Source organism: Bufo bufo, chromosome 4, assembly GCF_905171765.1.
Source record: "Bufo bufo chromosome 4, aBufBuf1.1, whole genome shotgun sequence".
In the NCBI taxonomy this organism is placed as follows: domain Eukaryota; kingdom Metazoa; phylum Chordata; class Amphibia; order Anura; family Bufonidae; genus Bufo; species Bufo bufo.
Window position 1 is genome coordinate 92,148,213 of NC_053392.1, and position 18,817 is coordinate 92,167,029.

At 42.1% G+C, this 18,817-nt stretch overlaps 1 protein-coding gene across 1 annotated transcript; it reads right to left on the bottom strand.

The window, feature by feature from the left end:
• Window positions 1–14,527: 14,527 nt before the first annotated feature.
• LOC120999005 (protein ZBED8-like) lies at window positions 14,528–16,243 on the bottom strand. The gene has a single exon (XM_040429882.1). The coding sequence runs from the start codon at window positions 16,241–16,243 to the stop codon at window positions 14,528–14,530; it is 1,716 nt and encodes a 571-aa protein (XP_040285816.1).
• Window positions 16,244–18,817: the final 2,574 nt, after the last annotated feature.

Sequence of the window (18,817 nt, forward strand, 5' to 3'; positions counted from 1 at the left end):
CTGTAAGGCTGCATTCAGATGTCCGTATGATTTTTACGGATCCACTGATACATGTATCGGATCCGCAAAACACATACGGACATCTGAATGGAACCTTACAGGGGGGTGATCACCCCATATAGACTCCCTGATCACCCCCCTGTCATTGATCACCCCCCTGTCATTGATCACCCCCCTGTAAGGCTGCATTCAGATGTCCGTATGATTTTTACGGATCCACTGATACATGGATCGGATCCGCAAAACACATACGGACATCTGAATGGAGCCTTACAGGGGGGGTGATCACCCCATATAGACTCCCTGATCACCCCCCTGTCATTGATCACCCCCCTGTCATTGATCACCCCCCTGTAAGGCTACATTCAGATGTCAGTATGATTTTTACGGATCCACTGATACATGGATCGGATCCGCAAAACACATATGGACATCTGAATGGAGCCTTACAGGGGGGTGATCACCCCATATAGACTCCCTGATCACCCCCCTGTCATTGATCACCCCCCTGTCATTGATTACCCCCCTGTAAGGCTGCATTCAGATGTCCGTATGATTTTTACGGATCCACTGATACATGGATCGGATCCGCAAAACACATACGGACATCTGAATGGAGCCTTATAGGGGGGTGATCAATGAAAGGGGGGTGATCACCCCATATAGACTCCCTGATCACCCCCCTGTCATTGATCACCCCCCTGTCATTGATCACCCCCCTGTAAGGCTGCATTCAGACATTTTTTTGGCCCAAGTTAGCGGAAATTATATATTTTTTTCTTACAAAGTCTCATATTCCACTAACTTGTGTCAAAAAATAAAATCTCACATGAACTCACCATACCCCTCACGGAATCCAAATGCGTAAAATTTTTTAGACATTTATATTCCAGACTTCTTCTCACGCTTTAGGGCCCCTAGAATGCCAGGGCAGTATAAATACCCCACATGTGACCCCATTTCGGAAAGAAGACACCCCAAGGTATTCCGTGAGGGGCATATTGAGTCCATGAAAGATTGAAATTTTTGTCCCAAGTTAGCGGAAAGGGAGACTTTGTGAGAAAAATATATATATATCAATTTCCGCTAACTTGTGCCAAAAAAAATAAATTTCTATGAACTCGCCATGCCCCTCATTGAATACCTTGGGGTGTCTTCTTTCCAAAATGGGGTCACATGTGGGGTATTTATACTGCCCTGGCATTCTAGGGGCCCTAAAGCGTGAGAAGAAGTCTGGGATCCAAATGTCTAAAAATGCCCTCATAAAATGAATGTGGGCCCCTTTGCCCATCTAGGCTGCAAAAAAGTGTCACACATCTGGTATCGCCGTACTCAGGAGAAGTTGGGCAATGTGTTTTGGGGTGTCATTTTACATATACCCATGCTGGGTGAGATAAATATCACTATGTGTGGTATATAATGTGTGGTAGGTAGGTAAATGACCTGTGAAATCCTAAAGGTGCTCTTTGGAATGTGGGCCCCTTTGCCCACCTAGGCTGCAAAAAAGTGTCACACATGTGGTATCGCTGTACTCAGGAGAAGTTGGGCAATGTGTTTTGGGGTTTCATTTTACATATACCCATGCTGGGTGAGAGAAATATCTTGGCAAAAGACAACTTTTCCCATTTTTTTTATACAAAGTTGGCATTTGACCAAGATATTTATCTCACCCAGCATGGGTATATGTAAAATGACACCCCAAAACACATTGCTCAACTTCTCCTGAGTATGGAGATACCAGATGTGTGACACTTTTTTGCAGCCTAGGTGGGCAAAGGGGCCCATATTCCAAAGAGCACCTTTCGGATTTCACCGGACATTTTTTACAGATTTTGATTTCAAACTACTTACCACACATTTGGGCCCCTAGAATGCCAGGGCAGTATAACTACCCCACAAGTGACCCCATTTTAGAAAGAAGACACCCCAAGGTATTCGCTGATGGGCATAGTGAGTTCATAGAAGTTTTTATTTTTTGTCACAAGTTAGTGGAATATGAGACTTTGTAAGAAAAAAAAAAAATCATAATTTTCCGCTGACTTGTGACAAAAAATAAAAAGTTCTATGAACTCACTATGCCCATCAGCGAATACCTTAGGGTGTCTACTTTCCGAAATGGGGTCATTTGTGGGGTGTTTGTACTGTCTGGCCATTGTAGAACCTCAGGAAACATGACAGGTGCTCAGAAAGTCAGAGCTGCTTCAAAAAGCGGAAATTCACATTTTTGTACCATAGTTTGTAAACGCTATAACTTTTACCCAAACCATATTTTTTTTACCCAAACATTTTTTTTTTATCAAAGACATGTAGAATAATACATTTAGAGAAAAATTTATATATGGATGTCTTTTTTTTGCAAAATTTTACAACTGAAAGTGAAAAATGTCATTTTTTTTGCAAAAAAATCGTTAAATTTCGATTAATAACAAAAAAAGTAAAAATGTCAGCAGCAATGAAATACCACCAAATGAAAGCTCTATTAGTGAGAAGAAAAGGAGGTAAAATTCATTTGGGTGGTAAGTTGCATGACCGAGCAATAAACGTTGAAATTAGGGTAGGTCAGAAGTGTAAAAAGTGGCCTGGTCATTAAGGGTGTTTAAGCACTGGGGGCTGAGGTGGTTAAATAGCCCTTGGGACATGACTCGGATATTAAATAAGCCAGCACCTCATCTGCAGACAGTTGTTTCAAGGTGATTGCCCCTTATCCGTGCAGAGCAGAGAGTACTGACTAAACGGGCTTAGAGGCCTTAGTCAGGATTTGGGGGTACTATTTCTCCTTTGGGAGAGAGCGCCTTAATCGGTTGAGATTTTTTGTTCTGCTACTTTAACAAGTGAATCACTGTGAAGACTATTGGACAGAATCATATCTAGTCATTTGCAGAGTGCTTATGTCAAGTCACCATGGTTGGACTAAGATTTTTTTTTTCATGTATACTCAAGTAAAAATAATTTTATTTTAAAGCGAAAAGACAAAACATTAAATCCACTTAACATTTCATCACCTTATTTTACATAAAATAATTCCTCTTCTAACTTTAAGGCGGTAAATGTAGTTGACGGTTCGCTCATATATGGCTGGTTATGTGCAGTATAATTCCAAATGTAATGTGAAATATAGCAAGCATGATAAGATGATATAAAGCAGGTTCGACAACCACTGATGTAATTTAATAAAATTAGTGAATGTAAGAGGTCATTTGACTTTCATGAGTTTATATATTATGCAATGCAGTCATTACATAAGCATCTCAGATGCCACGGAAACACATAACCTATTTATGAACTGAATAACAAATTCAGCAAAGCAAAATCAAGTGCATTCGGAATCTCCTAAGTGCAATTTGAAGTAACAGCACACAGTAGATGATGAATTAGCTTGTGTTTGGGCTACAAATAAATGTTCTGAGCATGAAAAGCTCAATAAATAAAAGAAAGGGAAAGAATACAAAGGCATTGAATGCAAGATTTATAAATAATGTATAAGCAGAAATAGTCAAATAAAATTGGAGCAGCTTATTAATGGATACTAAAAATGTGCAGTGCGAATAGGATTACTCATGGAGGAAACTTAGTGGTGAACTGAAAAGGGTGTAGTATATACATTGAAACCTCTCCAAAAACATCTCTTTGAGAAGAATACCCTATTATCCGATCCAGATATCGTGTGACAGATTTTCAGTTTCACCAAATATTATGCATTTGAGAAGACTACTCCACCAGAATGCCATACTTCCATATACTGTAACTTTCAGTAAATTTCACTGTGTTAATATAATTTATATATTTTTCATAAATATTTATAGGAGTGTGGGCTTTGTTTTCCTGACACAAAGCTCCAAATCACCTGCATAAACAAACACGTTATAATATGAAATAATTTCTTTAGTTAGGAGCTTTAATGGTAACTAACTTTCAACACAACTTTGCATACATTAGGGAAACAGGTGAATATAGAAAACTTTGTAATCTATCTTACCAGAGAAAAATGCCTAATTCTCCAGTTATCAGCTCTGCCCCCCATCCACCCCCTTTCTTAAACAATCGTCCTCTCTGAATTTTGTGATAAATCTGTCTTGTGAGACCAAGATGGACTGTTAGTTCACTGAAGGATCAAATTATAGCTGCGCATAGAAGTCAATGGAGAGTGGAGGGGGAGCGAGCTACAGTGATAATGAAGCAGAAATACAGACACGCAGACACTGTAGCAGGTAACAGTACGTTTTTATAATCTCACCCCAAGTGCTTTATCTACATTGGTAATGCTCACTACCTCTCTATAATGTCATATACGGTGCTTCTGAGTGACTTTGAGTGAGAGAGAAAGGAATCTCCTATCTTTATGAGTATTCCATGGGCAGACATATTAACAGCTAGTCTCCACCCAACTGCTCAAGGACAACTGAGAAATAGAGATGTGACCTGCAGGAGAACTGCTAGAAAATGCCCAATGCAAGTCAAATAATGGACAGATATAGTGGTATCACTCATATACACATATGGCAGGTTATTCTGAAAAGTTATCTGAAAATGTAGGTGCACTTTAAAGGGGTTGCCGAAATTCTTAAAAAATATCCCCAAAGACAGCAATTGACATAATAATAAATAATAAATGTAAACCCATTTCATCCGATGTCACTTCCAGTGTTTCCATAAAATGGATGCCACTTCAGGAAATCACCGTCCTCAGTGGTATATGGTACGACACCATTGAGGCCAGTAATTGGCTGCAGTGGTCATATGGAGTATACTGGCATAAAAGCCTGGCAAAGAGGATCAGAGTGGCAGGGACTGAAGTAGCAGGGGATGAAATGTATGTGTATACATTCATTTATTATTTTATGACAATTGCTGGATTTGGGAAATGTGTTTGGCGAAGTGAGCATGTTGGCTCAGTGGTTAGCACTGCGCAAGTGATGATAAAGTCTGCAAGGCAGTGTGGAATATGTTGGCACTATATAAGTAAGATAATAAGACGGGCAACCCATTTAACCCCATCCCGATATGCCATACATGTTCGGCGCATGTCGTTTTTTTTTAAGATGGCAACCAGGTTTCATACAGCAGACAGCAGCCACTCAGATGCTGTGGTCAAATGTGACCATGGCATCTGAAAGTGTTAACAACCAGAAGCACGCATTTCCAGTACAGTTGCGCTTTCCTCTGGCGGAGAACGGGGAAAGCGCCCAATTCTGATAATGAGCCGCAGCCTGTACTAGGGTTCCAGGCTTATTATTAGTATATCCCAGTTTAGGCCAGCGGGTGGCAGCACTGAACTGTGATATAGTGATTTCTATACAGAATAATAGAGCAATTCCATTAACCCCTTCCCGACCAGCGACATAATAGTAAGGTGATGTGGGAAGTGACTTCCCGACCAGCACTGTAGTACTGCGGCTCGCTGATCAGGCAGGTGCAGGAGCTGCGCCCAACCCGATCAGCGGCAGGGGACCGGCTGTTCCAGTTAGCTGGACCGCTGCTGTATGCGTTGGTATCAGTGAAAATACCAATGCCAGCGCATTAACCCTCACTTTTACAGATGAGCAAATTTTTCATAAATTCGATTTAACAGGTTCGCCGAATTGTTTGAAAAAATTTGGTTTGATCCGAATCAAAAACTGACCAAATAACTCAAGTATGAACTCAGCCTTACAGGTCGATGTTAGTGCTAAGAAGAAGCGCACTCCTTTTACACCATCGTCAGCTGATCCACATAGATGTCTACAGAACCTGTTTTATTAAATGCTTATACAAGAAGAGCCCCCCGACAGAATGGAGAGGGTGTCAGCAGTAAGTTTGTGTTGACGTCACTGATTATTTTGCCCTTCCTCTGATCCGTCAGAACAATAACCCACAAAAAATTGATCCTATCTGTGGAGCATCCGCCTTCACTCAGTCAGCATTTGGTCAGTAATCCATCAGTATTGCTAATGCCAAAAAAACAGGAGTGCATCCAAAACAGAGATGACCGAGCCAACCATTCAAGAACCGCTGAGTTGCTGGTCAAGACAAGACCGCTAGATGACATCGGGAGCTCAGGCCTCTCGCTGCGACTCCTGCTGCCACGCCCCCTTACTCTGCTGCAACCTGTGCCTGCGCCAGAAACATTTAGGCCTCTGCCACTCCCCTGTGCAGGGCCTGGCACTTCTCTGTCTGACATACTGTTAATATCAGATAAATAAATAAAAAGGAAATGAAACACCACAAAAAAGTCTGTAGTTTTCTCACTTCACCACACAACGGCTAATAAGCCCTTTTTTACCCCACTAATACACAATATAAAGGGCTGTAATTTTCTCACTTCACCACATAACGGCAAATACTTTTTTGTCCTACTAATACATGCAAAAAAAGGCATTAGAACATATAACTGCACCACTGAACGGCAAATATATTTTTCTTTTGCCACTAATACACAACAAAAAGGGCTTTAGAACATATAACTGCACCGCTGAATGGCAAATAGGCTCTTATTTTTATCCACTTATACACTCCACAAAAGGCTTTAGAACATATAACTGCACCGCTGAATGGCAAATAGGCTCTTATTTTTATCCACTTATACACTCCACAAAAGGCTTTAGAACATATAACTGCACCGCTGAATGGCAAATAGGCTCTTATTTTTATCCACTTATACACTCCACAAAAGGCTTTAGAACATATAACTGCACCGCTGAATATAAATCATATTTTTCTTTTTTCGACTTATACACTCCACAAAAGGCTTTAGAACATATAACTGCACCACTGAAAGGCAAATAGGCCCTTATTTTTTTCCACTTATACACGCCAGAGAAAGCTTTAGAACATATAACTGCACCGTTGAACAGCAAATATATATTTATTTTGCCACTAATACACGGCAAAAAGGGCTTTAGAACATATAACTGCACTGCTGTACGACAAATATATTTTTATTTTGCCACTAATACACGGCAAAAAGGGCTTTATAACATATAACTGCACCGCTGAATGCCAAATAGGCCCTTATTTTTTCCACTTATACACGCCACAGAAGGCTTTAGAACATATAACTGCACCGCTGAACGGCACATATATTTTACTTTTGCCACTAATACATGGCAAAAAGGGCTTTAGAACATATAACTGCACCGCTAAATGGCAAATATACTGTATTTTTATTTTGCCACTAATACACAACAAAATTGGCTTCAGAACATATAACTGCACCGCTGAACGGCAAATATATTTTTATTTTGCCACTAATACATGACAAAAAGGGCTTTAGAACATATAACTGCACCGCTGAACGGCAAATATATTTTTATTTTTGCCACTAATACACGACAAAAAGGTTTGTAATTTTCGGATCACGGACACGGATCACGGACGCGGGTGACTATATTGTGTGCATCCGTGATTTTTCACGGACCCATTGACTTGAATGGGTCCGTGAACCGTTGTCCGTGAAAAAAATAGGACAGGTCCTATTTTTTTCACTGACTTGAAAAACGGATCACGGACGAGGAAGCCAAACGGTGCATTTTCCGATTTTTCCACGGACCCATTGAAAGTCAATGGGTCCGCGAAAAAAAAACGGAAAACGGAATAACGGCCACGGATGCACACAACGGTCGTGTGCATGAGGCCTAACAGTGAGACTGGCACTTTATAAAAAAACTAAACAGCCCCCTCCCCTCACTGACGATAAGTATGTGAGTGAATGATCATCAGGATTTTGCACCTAAACAGCCTCCATCATGTACCATTGGGAACAGGCTGCATCTTTAGAAGAACTAATGCTTTTAACCTAAGGATGTGGCCACTTAGGGAGGATTTCAGCTGCATATTTTGCCACATTTACTTTTCCTGCATTTTCTTGCTGTTTTGCATTCTGATTCATTGCAAATTTTTCTACGGAATTACAGTGGATTTCACCTTTGATGGACACCTGCACCATAAAATGGCAGGCTACTTAAAATCTATACTGCTGGTCAGTTTACATTGCAGATTGTTTGCGCAATGTGTGGATGTGATATGTTTTTTAAATCTCATCCATATTACTGCTATATTACAAGTTTGCAAATGTGCCACATGCAAATCAGTTATAGCACATCACAGCATATTCAACTCGTGGATGTACCCTAAGAATAGCCTCTCTCAGTAGTGTTGATCGAGCATGCTCGGCCGAACACCATTTTGACTTGAGCATGGCGATTCTCGTTCGAACACCACGTGTGCTTGAGCGCGATGCTCGAGTCAGTGTATTTAAATCTAATTTAGCCTCTATTTGTGAAAAGTTTCTGCCGAAATTTGAACTCACAACCTTCTACATTAGAGGCAAGAACCTTAAAGGGGTTCTACAGTTTGTTTTAACTGATGATCTATCCTCTGGATAGATCATCAGCATCTGATCGGCGGGGGTCCCGGTCGTCGGACTTGTATCAACTGGCCTCGGCGGGGCTAAGCTCCATTCAAGTGAACGGAGCTTAGCCCCGCCCAGGCAAGTTGATACTAGTCGTGACATCACTGGGCCAGCTGTAAACAGTGAGAAGGCTGCGGCACTGCTGGAGCGCCGCTGCCTTCTCAAACATCTGATCGGCGGGGGTCCCGGGTGTTGGACCCCCGCCGATCAGATGCTAATGATCTATCCAGAGGATAGATCATCAGTTTAAACAAAGTGCAGAACCCCTTTAGCCACTCAGCTATAAATCTGACTGATAAACTGTGTCAGAAAAGCCTCAAAGTAGTTTCTCATGTAGTTAGTATTCCTATACAGCAGAAGTATCATTTTATATATAACTGCATGTTAACAGACCTCAGTGGGACCCCGGCACCCTGCCCTCTTCAGAGTGGGGGGTGCCTGGTTTAATGCTCAGGTTCTCCCATTGACATCCATTGTGCTCAGGTGCTATGTAGAGCACCTGAGCACTTTGGTGCTCGATCAACACTATCTCTCAGTCATATATATAAAGTACAGACCAAAAGATTGGACACACTTTCTCATTCAAAGAGTTTTCTTTATTTTCATGACTATGAAGGCATCAAAACTATGAATTAACACATGTGGAATTATATACATAACAAACAAGTGTGAAACAACTGAAAATATGTCATATTCTAGGTTCTTCAAAGTAGCCACCTTTTGCTTTGATTACTGCTTTGCACACTCTTGGCATTCTCTTGATGAGCTTCAAGAGGTAGCCCCTGAAATGGTCTTCCAACAGTCTTGAAGGAGTTCCCAGAGATGCTTAGCACTTGTTGGCCCTTTTGCCTTCACTCTGCGGTCCAGCTCACCCCAAACCATCTCGATTGGGTTCAGGTCCGGTGACTGTGGAGGCCAGGTCATCTGGCGCAGCACCCCATCACTCTCCTTCATGGTCAAATAGCCCTTACTTTCAAAGTTTTCCCAATTTTTCGGCTGACTGACTGACCCCATCACTCTCCTTCATGGTCAAATAGCCCTTACTTTCAAAGTTTTCCCAATTTTTCGGCTGACTGACTGGCCACTCGTTTTCCTTTACTTACTTACTTTCCATAATACAAATTCTAACAGTCTATTCAGTAGGACTATCAGCTGTGTATCCACCTGACTTCTTCTCAACGCCACTAATGGTCCCAACCCCATTTATAAGGCAAGAAATCCTTTTTATTAAACCTGACAGGGCACACCTGTGAAGTGAAAACCATTTCAGGGGACTACCTCTTGAAGCTCATCAAGAGAATGCCAAGAGTGTGCAAAGCAGTAATCAAAGCAAAAGGTGGCTACTTTGAAGAACCTAGAATATGACATATTTTCAGTTGTTTCACACTTGTTTGTTATGTATATAATTCCACATGTGTTAATTCATAGTTTTGATGCCTTCAGTGTGAATCTACAATTTTCATAGTCATCAAAATAAAGAAAACTCTTTGAATGAGAAGGTGTGTCCAAACTTTTGGTCTGTACTGTATATATTTATTTTTTAGACAAAAGGGGGTTTGATTCTTACATATAAAAAATAAACCAATTTCCAAATATCTGAATACAGAACTTTCTACAATTTGCTACCCATTTTCTCCACTGGTTCCATTTTACCTGAATTTATCAGCTAAAAAAGCCCATAGAAAATAATATTTTTTTAAAATAATGTGAATTGAGCTGAACTATGAAACAATAAAATCTAAAAATATATTGATTTATCTTCACCAAAGACTGCTTTTATCCTTTGAGAAACCTACTTTTTTCTTCACAAAATCTTGGAATCTAAGACTGTGACCAAAGTTCTTTAATACATATCTGCTGCTAGCTTGGGTTTACTACTAATATAGCTATGGAGCCAGGATTTAGGAGCAACTGGGACCATATTAAATTAGTATGTCAAAAATTAGTTTTCTTAAAGTGAACAGCCCTGTAATTCCTAAACCGAATTTACAAAATTTGACTTCAACGTCAAGCACAAATATTTTAGATATTTGAGGTCAAAACAGTTCACGGATGTAATTTAATAACATGCTATGGCAGACAGAATGCTCTAACTCAATGAATTAAATATAGGATCCAGCCTTAATTAAATTCTAGATTTCTGTGGACACTCAGAATACATTAATAATTAGAATTATCCAAACATAGAAAACGCCTGGTAGTCCACATGGAATTACAGTTATCTCCCAAAGGGGAATATCTAATATTTTTTTCATTTTATTACCTCTTTATGACAGCATCATGTATGTTTAATACATTATTTTATTATATATCATTACATGGATACAACTAGACTTGAATGGGGAGGGGGGGGGGTGACACACTCTACTCCGTTAATAGTTCATTGAGTGAAAACTATAAAGTTTCACAAAAGCCTTGCATTTATAAGTGTGAATATTACCACCAGAAAATTACCTTCATGAGGCAGGAAATAAATCATTGGATTGCGAATGATGGTTCAAGTGAAATATAGAGTCAGGTAAATGAAGATCTGAGTTTTGGGTTTCCCAGAACATGTTTGGTTTGCCGCTGATAGAAATGTAATGATGATATTAAATCACTGGTACCTGAACAAAAGATTCCTTATAATTCAGCCATCGATTAAACAGATATTTATAAGCCTATTAAAATCTTTATAGGACTAAGGCAACCCATCAAGGTCACAATAGGGCTCTTCATAAAACAATCTTTACAATTTATTGATTTATGCATTTGTCGTTTTTAAGTTGTAAACAGTTTTATTTGCTCTGCTGTTATATTGTTCATCTTCTTTATAGGAACATCATTCATGAAGTGTTCATAGTTTTAACAGTTTTAGGCAAGAAATTATTTTAATCCTTTCAGCCACAGAAGATCTCCTCAATTCAGCAGGAAATAACTATAATTAGAGCAAAGAGGCTCAAAATAGGAATATAATAGTGTTTCTTATGTAAATAATTATAAAAATTCTGCTCTGTCCTACCACTGCCAGTCTCTGTTGGTCCAGCAGATGTTGTTTCCCCCTGGCGATGGCATAGCGCCCATAATAAATTTGAAACACTCTCTGGTTGTGAAGTTGGCATTTAGGACATTGAGGCTTGAGGAACTGTGCTTAGCAAACAGGAAAAAAATAACATACTTACCTCATGGTTAGAGATGAGCGAATCGAATCCCACTGTCACGGTGGGATGGAGTGTGCGCAGCCCTAAGCTCCACCCACACCTTTGTCCCTGCCTACTTGCATGATCCACCCTAGGCGACGGGGTACAACTAGACGGCGGTCCCTAAACTGAGTACGTGCAGGGCCTTAAAGGTAATATACAATACGGGAGAAAACAACAAAGTGACAGGCAGACACAGGGGGTAGAAAATACAACAAGGTAAATACGAGCTGAGGTCAGTAGCCAGGAGGTCACATAAATACAAAAGGAGGACGCAAGGTCGAGGTCACAAACAAAGCCGAGGTCAGAAGCCAGGAGGTAACGTCAATACCAGGGAGGATTCAAAGTCGAGGTCAGAAAGCAAAGCCGAGGTCAAAACACACAAGGTAACAATACTGAGTACCCTAGTGAAGGAAGGAAGACCAATCACAGGCAACCTGTGGCATCAGGCTGCCTGTTTAAAGAGCCCTGGCTGGTGAGTCACATGACGTGGCCAGCATCACGTGACTCACAATACACAGCCCAACACAGCCGAGCACCGATCATCATTATCGCCGCTCAGCTCGCCTGCTGCCATGGAGACGAGGACGCAGGCTGCGTCCTCGCCCCTCTTCATGCACAGGGCAACTACTCATTACTACCACGAAGTGGAATTCGATCCGAATTTCACGATAAATTCGATTTGCATCGAAGCCGAATTTCCTCGTGCTTCTTGTAAGTGAATCGATTTAAGCTGAAATAGTATAAAAAACTAAAACATTTATTTTTACCTCCTCCATTTGCTCGCGATGGGCCGCCAGCAGCCTTCTTGATTGAAGATATTGGCCAAAATCCCGTGCCCGGTGACGTATGACGGCACCACATTGGCCGGCGTGACGACATAATCTTGCACCGCGCGAGATTTCACGCCAGATCTTCAAGCAAGTTGGAGGCAGCTTGCCCGTCACGAGCAAATGGAGGCGGTAAGTCTGATTCAATTGTATTTTAATGTTAAAAACAGTGTAAAATTACACTCAGATGCCACGATCATGTATGTATGTACAGGGGTACAATGACGGGGGGCAGCGCTATCGTCATTGCATCCACTACTTCCCCAAAAATGTGCTTCTTGACGAAGTAATTAATCACGAAGCTAATTTTATTGTAAAATTCAGCGAATCAGCTGAAAAACTAGCTCATCTCTACTCACGGTGCTTCTGAAACATCTGTCCATACTAGTCACCACCACTTTGGTGTTCCAGGTGGTACAGGTGGAGGTCTTGGGTGGCATATCACAGAGTGCACGGGCATCAGACTAATTACAGGACTTCGTCAGTTCACCAATCCTGTCCAGTTCACCTAGACAATCAGGAAACTGTCAGTGGACTATTCAGTGGGTTGCTAGCATGACCTCACTGAGCACCCAGTTTACCTGTCACTAGTACCAGTAATTAAGTCCTATGTTCTGGTGTTATAGTGATTCTGGTGATTATGATAGCGATAGTGTATTTTCCTTTGTTCTGATCCAGCTCTCACTTGACCACTCCCAACGATTACCTTGCGCTGTCTGACTTCCCACTTGACTGCCATTCTTCCATCTGTAGTTCCCTTCTGGTTTATGACTCTGCCTCTGATTTTGAATTTCACCTAGTTTAGACACCCCCACTCTAAGTTACTTGGTTTGGCTCTGTTTGGTTATGATCTTTACTTGTTTGCTCCATCAACCAGTAACTGCTCTGCTGATGTAACTTGGATCTCCCCTAACCAGAGTGTCTGAATATGGAATCCCTATTTTTTTAAAAAGCAAGCAAAACGGCAACATGTTGCTGGTTCAAAAGCAGAGGCATTTGCTTTCCAAAAAATACAAGTCAAGAATTTTTGAGTATGAGACACAGTGATTGCAAGTATGTGTATTTCCATTCAGAGGCCGTAATGCCAATAAGAAAACTTGGGGGTTCCCTTACTAACACTATGAATCAATATAGAGTAACATACGTAATATATTTAGTCCATCATTTGATGACTGCAGGGGTGGGGTGAAGAGGCAAACAGGATCCATTCTATCAGAACTGATGTGGTAGTGGGTCGATTTATCAAAACTGGTGTTTAGGAAAACTAGCTTAGTTGCCCATAGAAACCAATCAGATTCCACCTTTAATTTTTCATAACTCCTTTGCTAAATGAAAGGTGGAATGTGATGGTTGCTATTGGCAACTAGGCCAGTTTTCCTTTACACCAGATTGATAAATCCCCTCTATTATGTTTTATTAATTTTGTGTTAAATGTGTAATTTTTCCCTCTACGAAGGGATTAACCAGGAGCGGAGTTGAGAATAGATTGGAGAGAAGCGAGGGTGTTGGATGGGAGGCCACACAGGAAAATGTTGCAGTAGTCCAGGTGGGAGATGACGAGAGCATGCACTAGTATTTTAGTTGACTCACGGGTGAGGAAGGAGCAAATACAAGAGATGTTCTTAAGTTCAAAATGGTAGGTTTATATGACATGGATTATACTGGAGTTCCCACACTGGAGATATTGTGTACTTGCATTGCACTTTCTTTCCTTACTAGGGTGGACTCAAGAGGAAAGAAGAGGGGGTAATGTAAACTGTGCATGTAGGCTGCATTTACAGTATTACTTTGTGCATGTACTTAAAAAAAAAAGATGCTAAGTGATTCTTGATACAAGGATGGCAGTTTTCCACATGTAATTCAGTGGACCCCTAGTGGCTAGAGCAGTGGTTCTTAACCTTGTTGGAGGTACTGAACCCCACCAGTTTCATATGCGCATTCACCGAACCCTTCTTAATTGGAAAAATTAAATATGATTTTTTCAAATTCAAAACATAGGTATATATTTATACATAGGTGCACAAAGTGAATAAAACCATTAAAGAACAAAACCATTAAGATCAAAGAACAAAACCATTAAAACATGATTTTCACACAAAAATAAAAACATAATAATGAATATTTACTGCAAATCAGTGTGACTTCTGCTGTTGTCTTTCAGAGACCAGGTCAGAAATGCGCGGCTTTACCTTGGCAAGTGCCACTCTCATGTCATTTTCGCAACAAAGTCTGTTCCTTTTCTTCGTTTTTATGTCCAGCATCCTTGAAAAGGATTGCTCGCAAAGATATGTTATAACAAACAGTATGAAAAACTCCAGAGCTTTCTTAGCAATAACAGGGTACGTTACCATTTGTTGACACCAAAACGTTGAGAGCGTTGTTGTTCTGAAGAGTTGCTGTTGAACCTGGCTCTGCTGAAGTTCAATGATTTCATCGAGGTATTCATTATTGACATCTGTTGTCTCAACACTAAATGTGAACGGCTGTCTCACCCATGCTGGATATGACTCTCTTGTAGGGAAGTATCCATCAAGAGACGTTGCAAGCTCATCTAAGTGCGTGGCAATTGCTTGCTTCAGTTCCGTGGGTACAGAAATGTCTCCGATTCCAGATACATCTTCGATCTTACTTACACAGTCGTCTAGCAGGGGAAAGTTTGCGAAGTTATCGTTCTCTATTCGTCGTTTCCATAACGGTAGCTTTTTTTGAAAAGCCTTCAGGTTTTCTTCCGCTTCGATGATGTTGACTCCACCACCCTGCATCTGTTGATTGAGATGATTTAGAGCTGCAAAGATATCAGTCATGTACTCTAAAATGAGAATGAACTCAGAATCTTTGAAGCAATCTGCATGACAATGTTGGTGCTCTTGCAAAAACAGGGCTAATTCCACACGCACGGCAAAAACACGATTCAACACCTGTCCTCGGGATAACCATCGAACGTTGGAATGGTACAGAAGTACCTCAAATTCAGATCCCATTTCTTTACACAGCTCCCTGAAGATGTGGTGCCTCAGAGCACTATTTCGCACATAGTTCACACATTCCACTACAATTTTTAATACTTCTGCCAGTTTTGGAGGCAAGGTTTTTGTTGCCAATGCATGCCTATGCAGAATACAATGCGTAACAATGATGTGTGGTGCATCGGCTTTCACTAGCGCACCTAAACCAGACTTTCTTCCCAGCATGGCTGGAGCTCCATCCGAACAAACTGCAGAAACCATATCCCACGAAAGATTGTTGTCTTTGAAGAAGTCATCCACAAGTTTCTTCACATCGGCTGCCTTAGTTGTTGTTGTAAGAGGCTTACAAAATAAAAACTCTTCCTTTATCACGTCGTCTTTCACATAGCGCACGAATACTGCAAGCTGGCTTAGATTGGAGACGTCTGTGGTCTCGTCGAGTTGAAGGCTGAATTTTGCCGGGCTTGAAATCAGATCTGCAACTATTTGAGCCAAGATGTCTTTGCTCATGTCCTCTATTCTGTCGCTGATGGTGTCATTTGAAAGAGGAATTTGGGATAACTTAACTTCAGCCGCTTTTCCCAGCATGATATTCGCCATCTTCAACACAGCTGGTTTTATGAGTGTTTCACCAATGGTGTGGGGTTTGCCCTGCTTTGCGATCAGGTAAGCAACTTCGTACGATGCTATGAGGATCGGTTTGTTGATGGGTACAAAGCCGAGAACAGGCAGACTAGCCTTTTCATCGAATCTGGCTCTCCTCACCTTGAATTCAGCGAGCGTTGTGTTCTTGTATTTTCCATCTCCTTGCAGCTTAAGGAAGTGTTCTCTTAGTTTTGCCGGTGCTAGACTAGAATTGCTCAACTTGGCATTGCAAATCATACAGTTAGGACGCTGACTCCCATCACGTTCCGTTATACATGTGAATCCATATTGTACATATTCGTCCGACCACTTTCTTTTTTTGCTCGACATAGTTAGTATGAAGGGATAGGCCAAGCGATGTTGCGTGATCACCTGCAGCCAATGATGGACAAGCGGGGCGAGTCGGGTGTGTGTCTTGACCTCCAGGGCCGGACTGGGGATACAAAGCAGCCCTGGAAAAAAAATCTATGTCAGCCCCATAAGTCACTGCGCCTAATATACTACTGCCCCCCCTCTCCACTATCTAATACACTGCTGCCCCCTCCCCACCACCCCCAATACACTGCTGAACACCCTCCCACCCCCCTAATACACTGCTTATCCCCTCCCACCCCCTAATAAACTGCTGACCCCCCTCCCAACCTCCTAATACACTACTGACCCCCAGCCTCCCAGCCACCCCAATACACTGCTGACCCCCCAGTCCCTCAATACACTGCTGACCCCCTCCCACAACAATCCCAGCCCCCCTAATACAATGATGACCCCCTTCCCAGCCCCCCTAATTCACTGCTGACCCCCTCCTAGCCACCCCAATACACTGCTGACCCCCATCCTTGCCACCCCAATACACTGCTGACCCCCACCCTCCCAGCCCCCCAATACACTGCTGGCCCCTCCAATACAATGCTGACCCCTTAAATACAATACACAATAGGTCCTCCAAGCCCCTTTACTCTTACCTGTAGTACAACAGGTCAGCTTAGCTCAGTGATGCCGGTGTCTGTGTGCAGGAGGGACAGGATGCAGCCGCCGCCACCATGCTGTGCAGTCACTAGATCCGCCGCCGCGCAGCCGCCGGATATGACGTCATGTCGTCATATGCCGCTCACATCCGGCGGCTGGCGGAAGCAAAATCATTGCGCTCTCTTGACTCTTCTGATCATGAGCCACAGCGGGCGCAAAAGGAGTCTGAGTAACAGGAAATAAATATTTTCCTGTCTTGTGGCAGCCACCTATCAAAGCGGCCCCCCAGGGCCGGCGATCGAACCCGCGCGACTGACTCACTGAACCCCTGGGGTTCGATCGAACCCAGGTTAAGAACCACTGACCTAGAGGCTCCATCCACTCACCCATTATCCCGCCCAGGTCCCCTGTTCTGCCCGCCCCGCTCCTCTTGATTGATGGCACGGTCCACCGCATCGTTGACGAAATCCCGCGCCTGCGCCATTCACTTCTGTCTTCGGCTCAGGCACAGTGAGTGAATGATGCGATCCTGGTGCCGGATTCCTCCCTGCGCCGACTACGTCACAGTGAGGAAGCCGGCATCAGGAGAGCGGCCTTCACTCACTGCGCCTGCGCTGAAGACAGAAGTGAACGTCGCAGGCGCGGGATTTCGCCAACGATGCAGGGAACAGTGGCATCAATCAAGAGGAGCTGGGCGAGCAGAACAGGGGACCTGGGTGGGATAAAGCGTGAGTGGACGGAGCCTCTAGGTGCTGATTTTACGCCCACATAGCACCTAGAGGCTCATTAGCATATAATAAAAGTGCTTTTTTACAAAAACGGCTGCAGGGACAAATGTTAGAAACATACTGTTATGTAGTGCTGACATTAGCGCATCGCTATATCAGTTAGCTACATAACAGTATTTCTGGTGGTAAAAACCCTTTAAGGAAACAGGCAGAGGTCAGGGCTGGCAGAGTTCCTGTGAATTTCTGAAACAATACAAAGGTGAGGGCAGGCGGCACAGGAACAGTAGAGTCGGCAGGGACAGGTCAGGAACCAGGAATCAGACAATTGATAATAGCTCTTTTGCAGGCGCTAACTAGCTAGAGAGACCTAGCAAGATCATTGCACAGGCATAGACTGAAAGATCAAGCCAGGTATATACAGTATACGAGTAGCTAATTATAAATTGTACACAGCCAGGCAGCAGCTCATAAGAGAGATTAACCCTAGCAGTGTTGAAGACAGGGATACGGTGAATACAAGCCCTAATTCACACACAAGAAGCCAGCACCTGTGTGCTGAGGACAACGGCAGCCATGAACTGCAATTGTAACACTTACAAACATCTCAGATTTAGTTTCATTCATAAGACATTTCTTCTAGAAATGAGTGAAGTGAGCTTTGGATGCCACATCAAAAGACGCTACGCAAAAAAATTTGTTATGATACTGTGCGGAGATCCGTCTCCGTACAGTATTAGAACGTATAGGCTCAGATGAGCCGAAGTAAGTTATTTACGAAGTTGCGCGAGACTTCATTGAATAACTTTGGTAATTGATTATTACAGTGCAAAACCACTTCAAAACTTTGAACCAAACTCGTCTTCATCTCCAAGTGGTAAATTGAAATGGAAGTCGAGTTTGGTTCCAAGGTTTTTCACTGTAATAATCAATTACCAAAGTTATTCAATGAAGTCTCGCACGACTTTGTGAATAACTTACTTCCGCTCATTGGAGCATATACATTCTAATACTGTACGGAGAAGAATCTCCGTACAGTATTATAACTCTTTTTTTTTGCGAAGCTCATCTCTAATTTCTTCTATCATCTTGCTAATTTTTGTTAGGGAATTAGGATTTG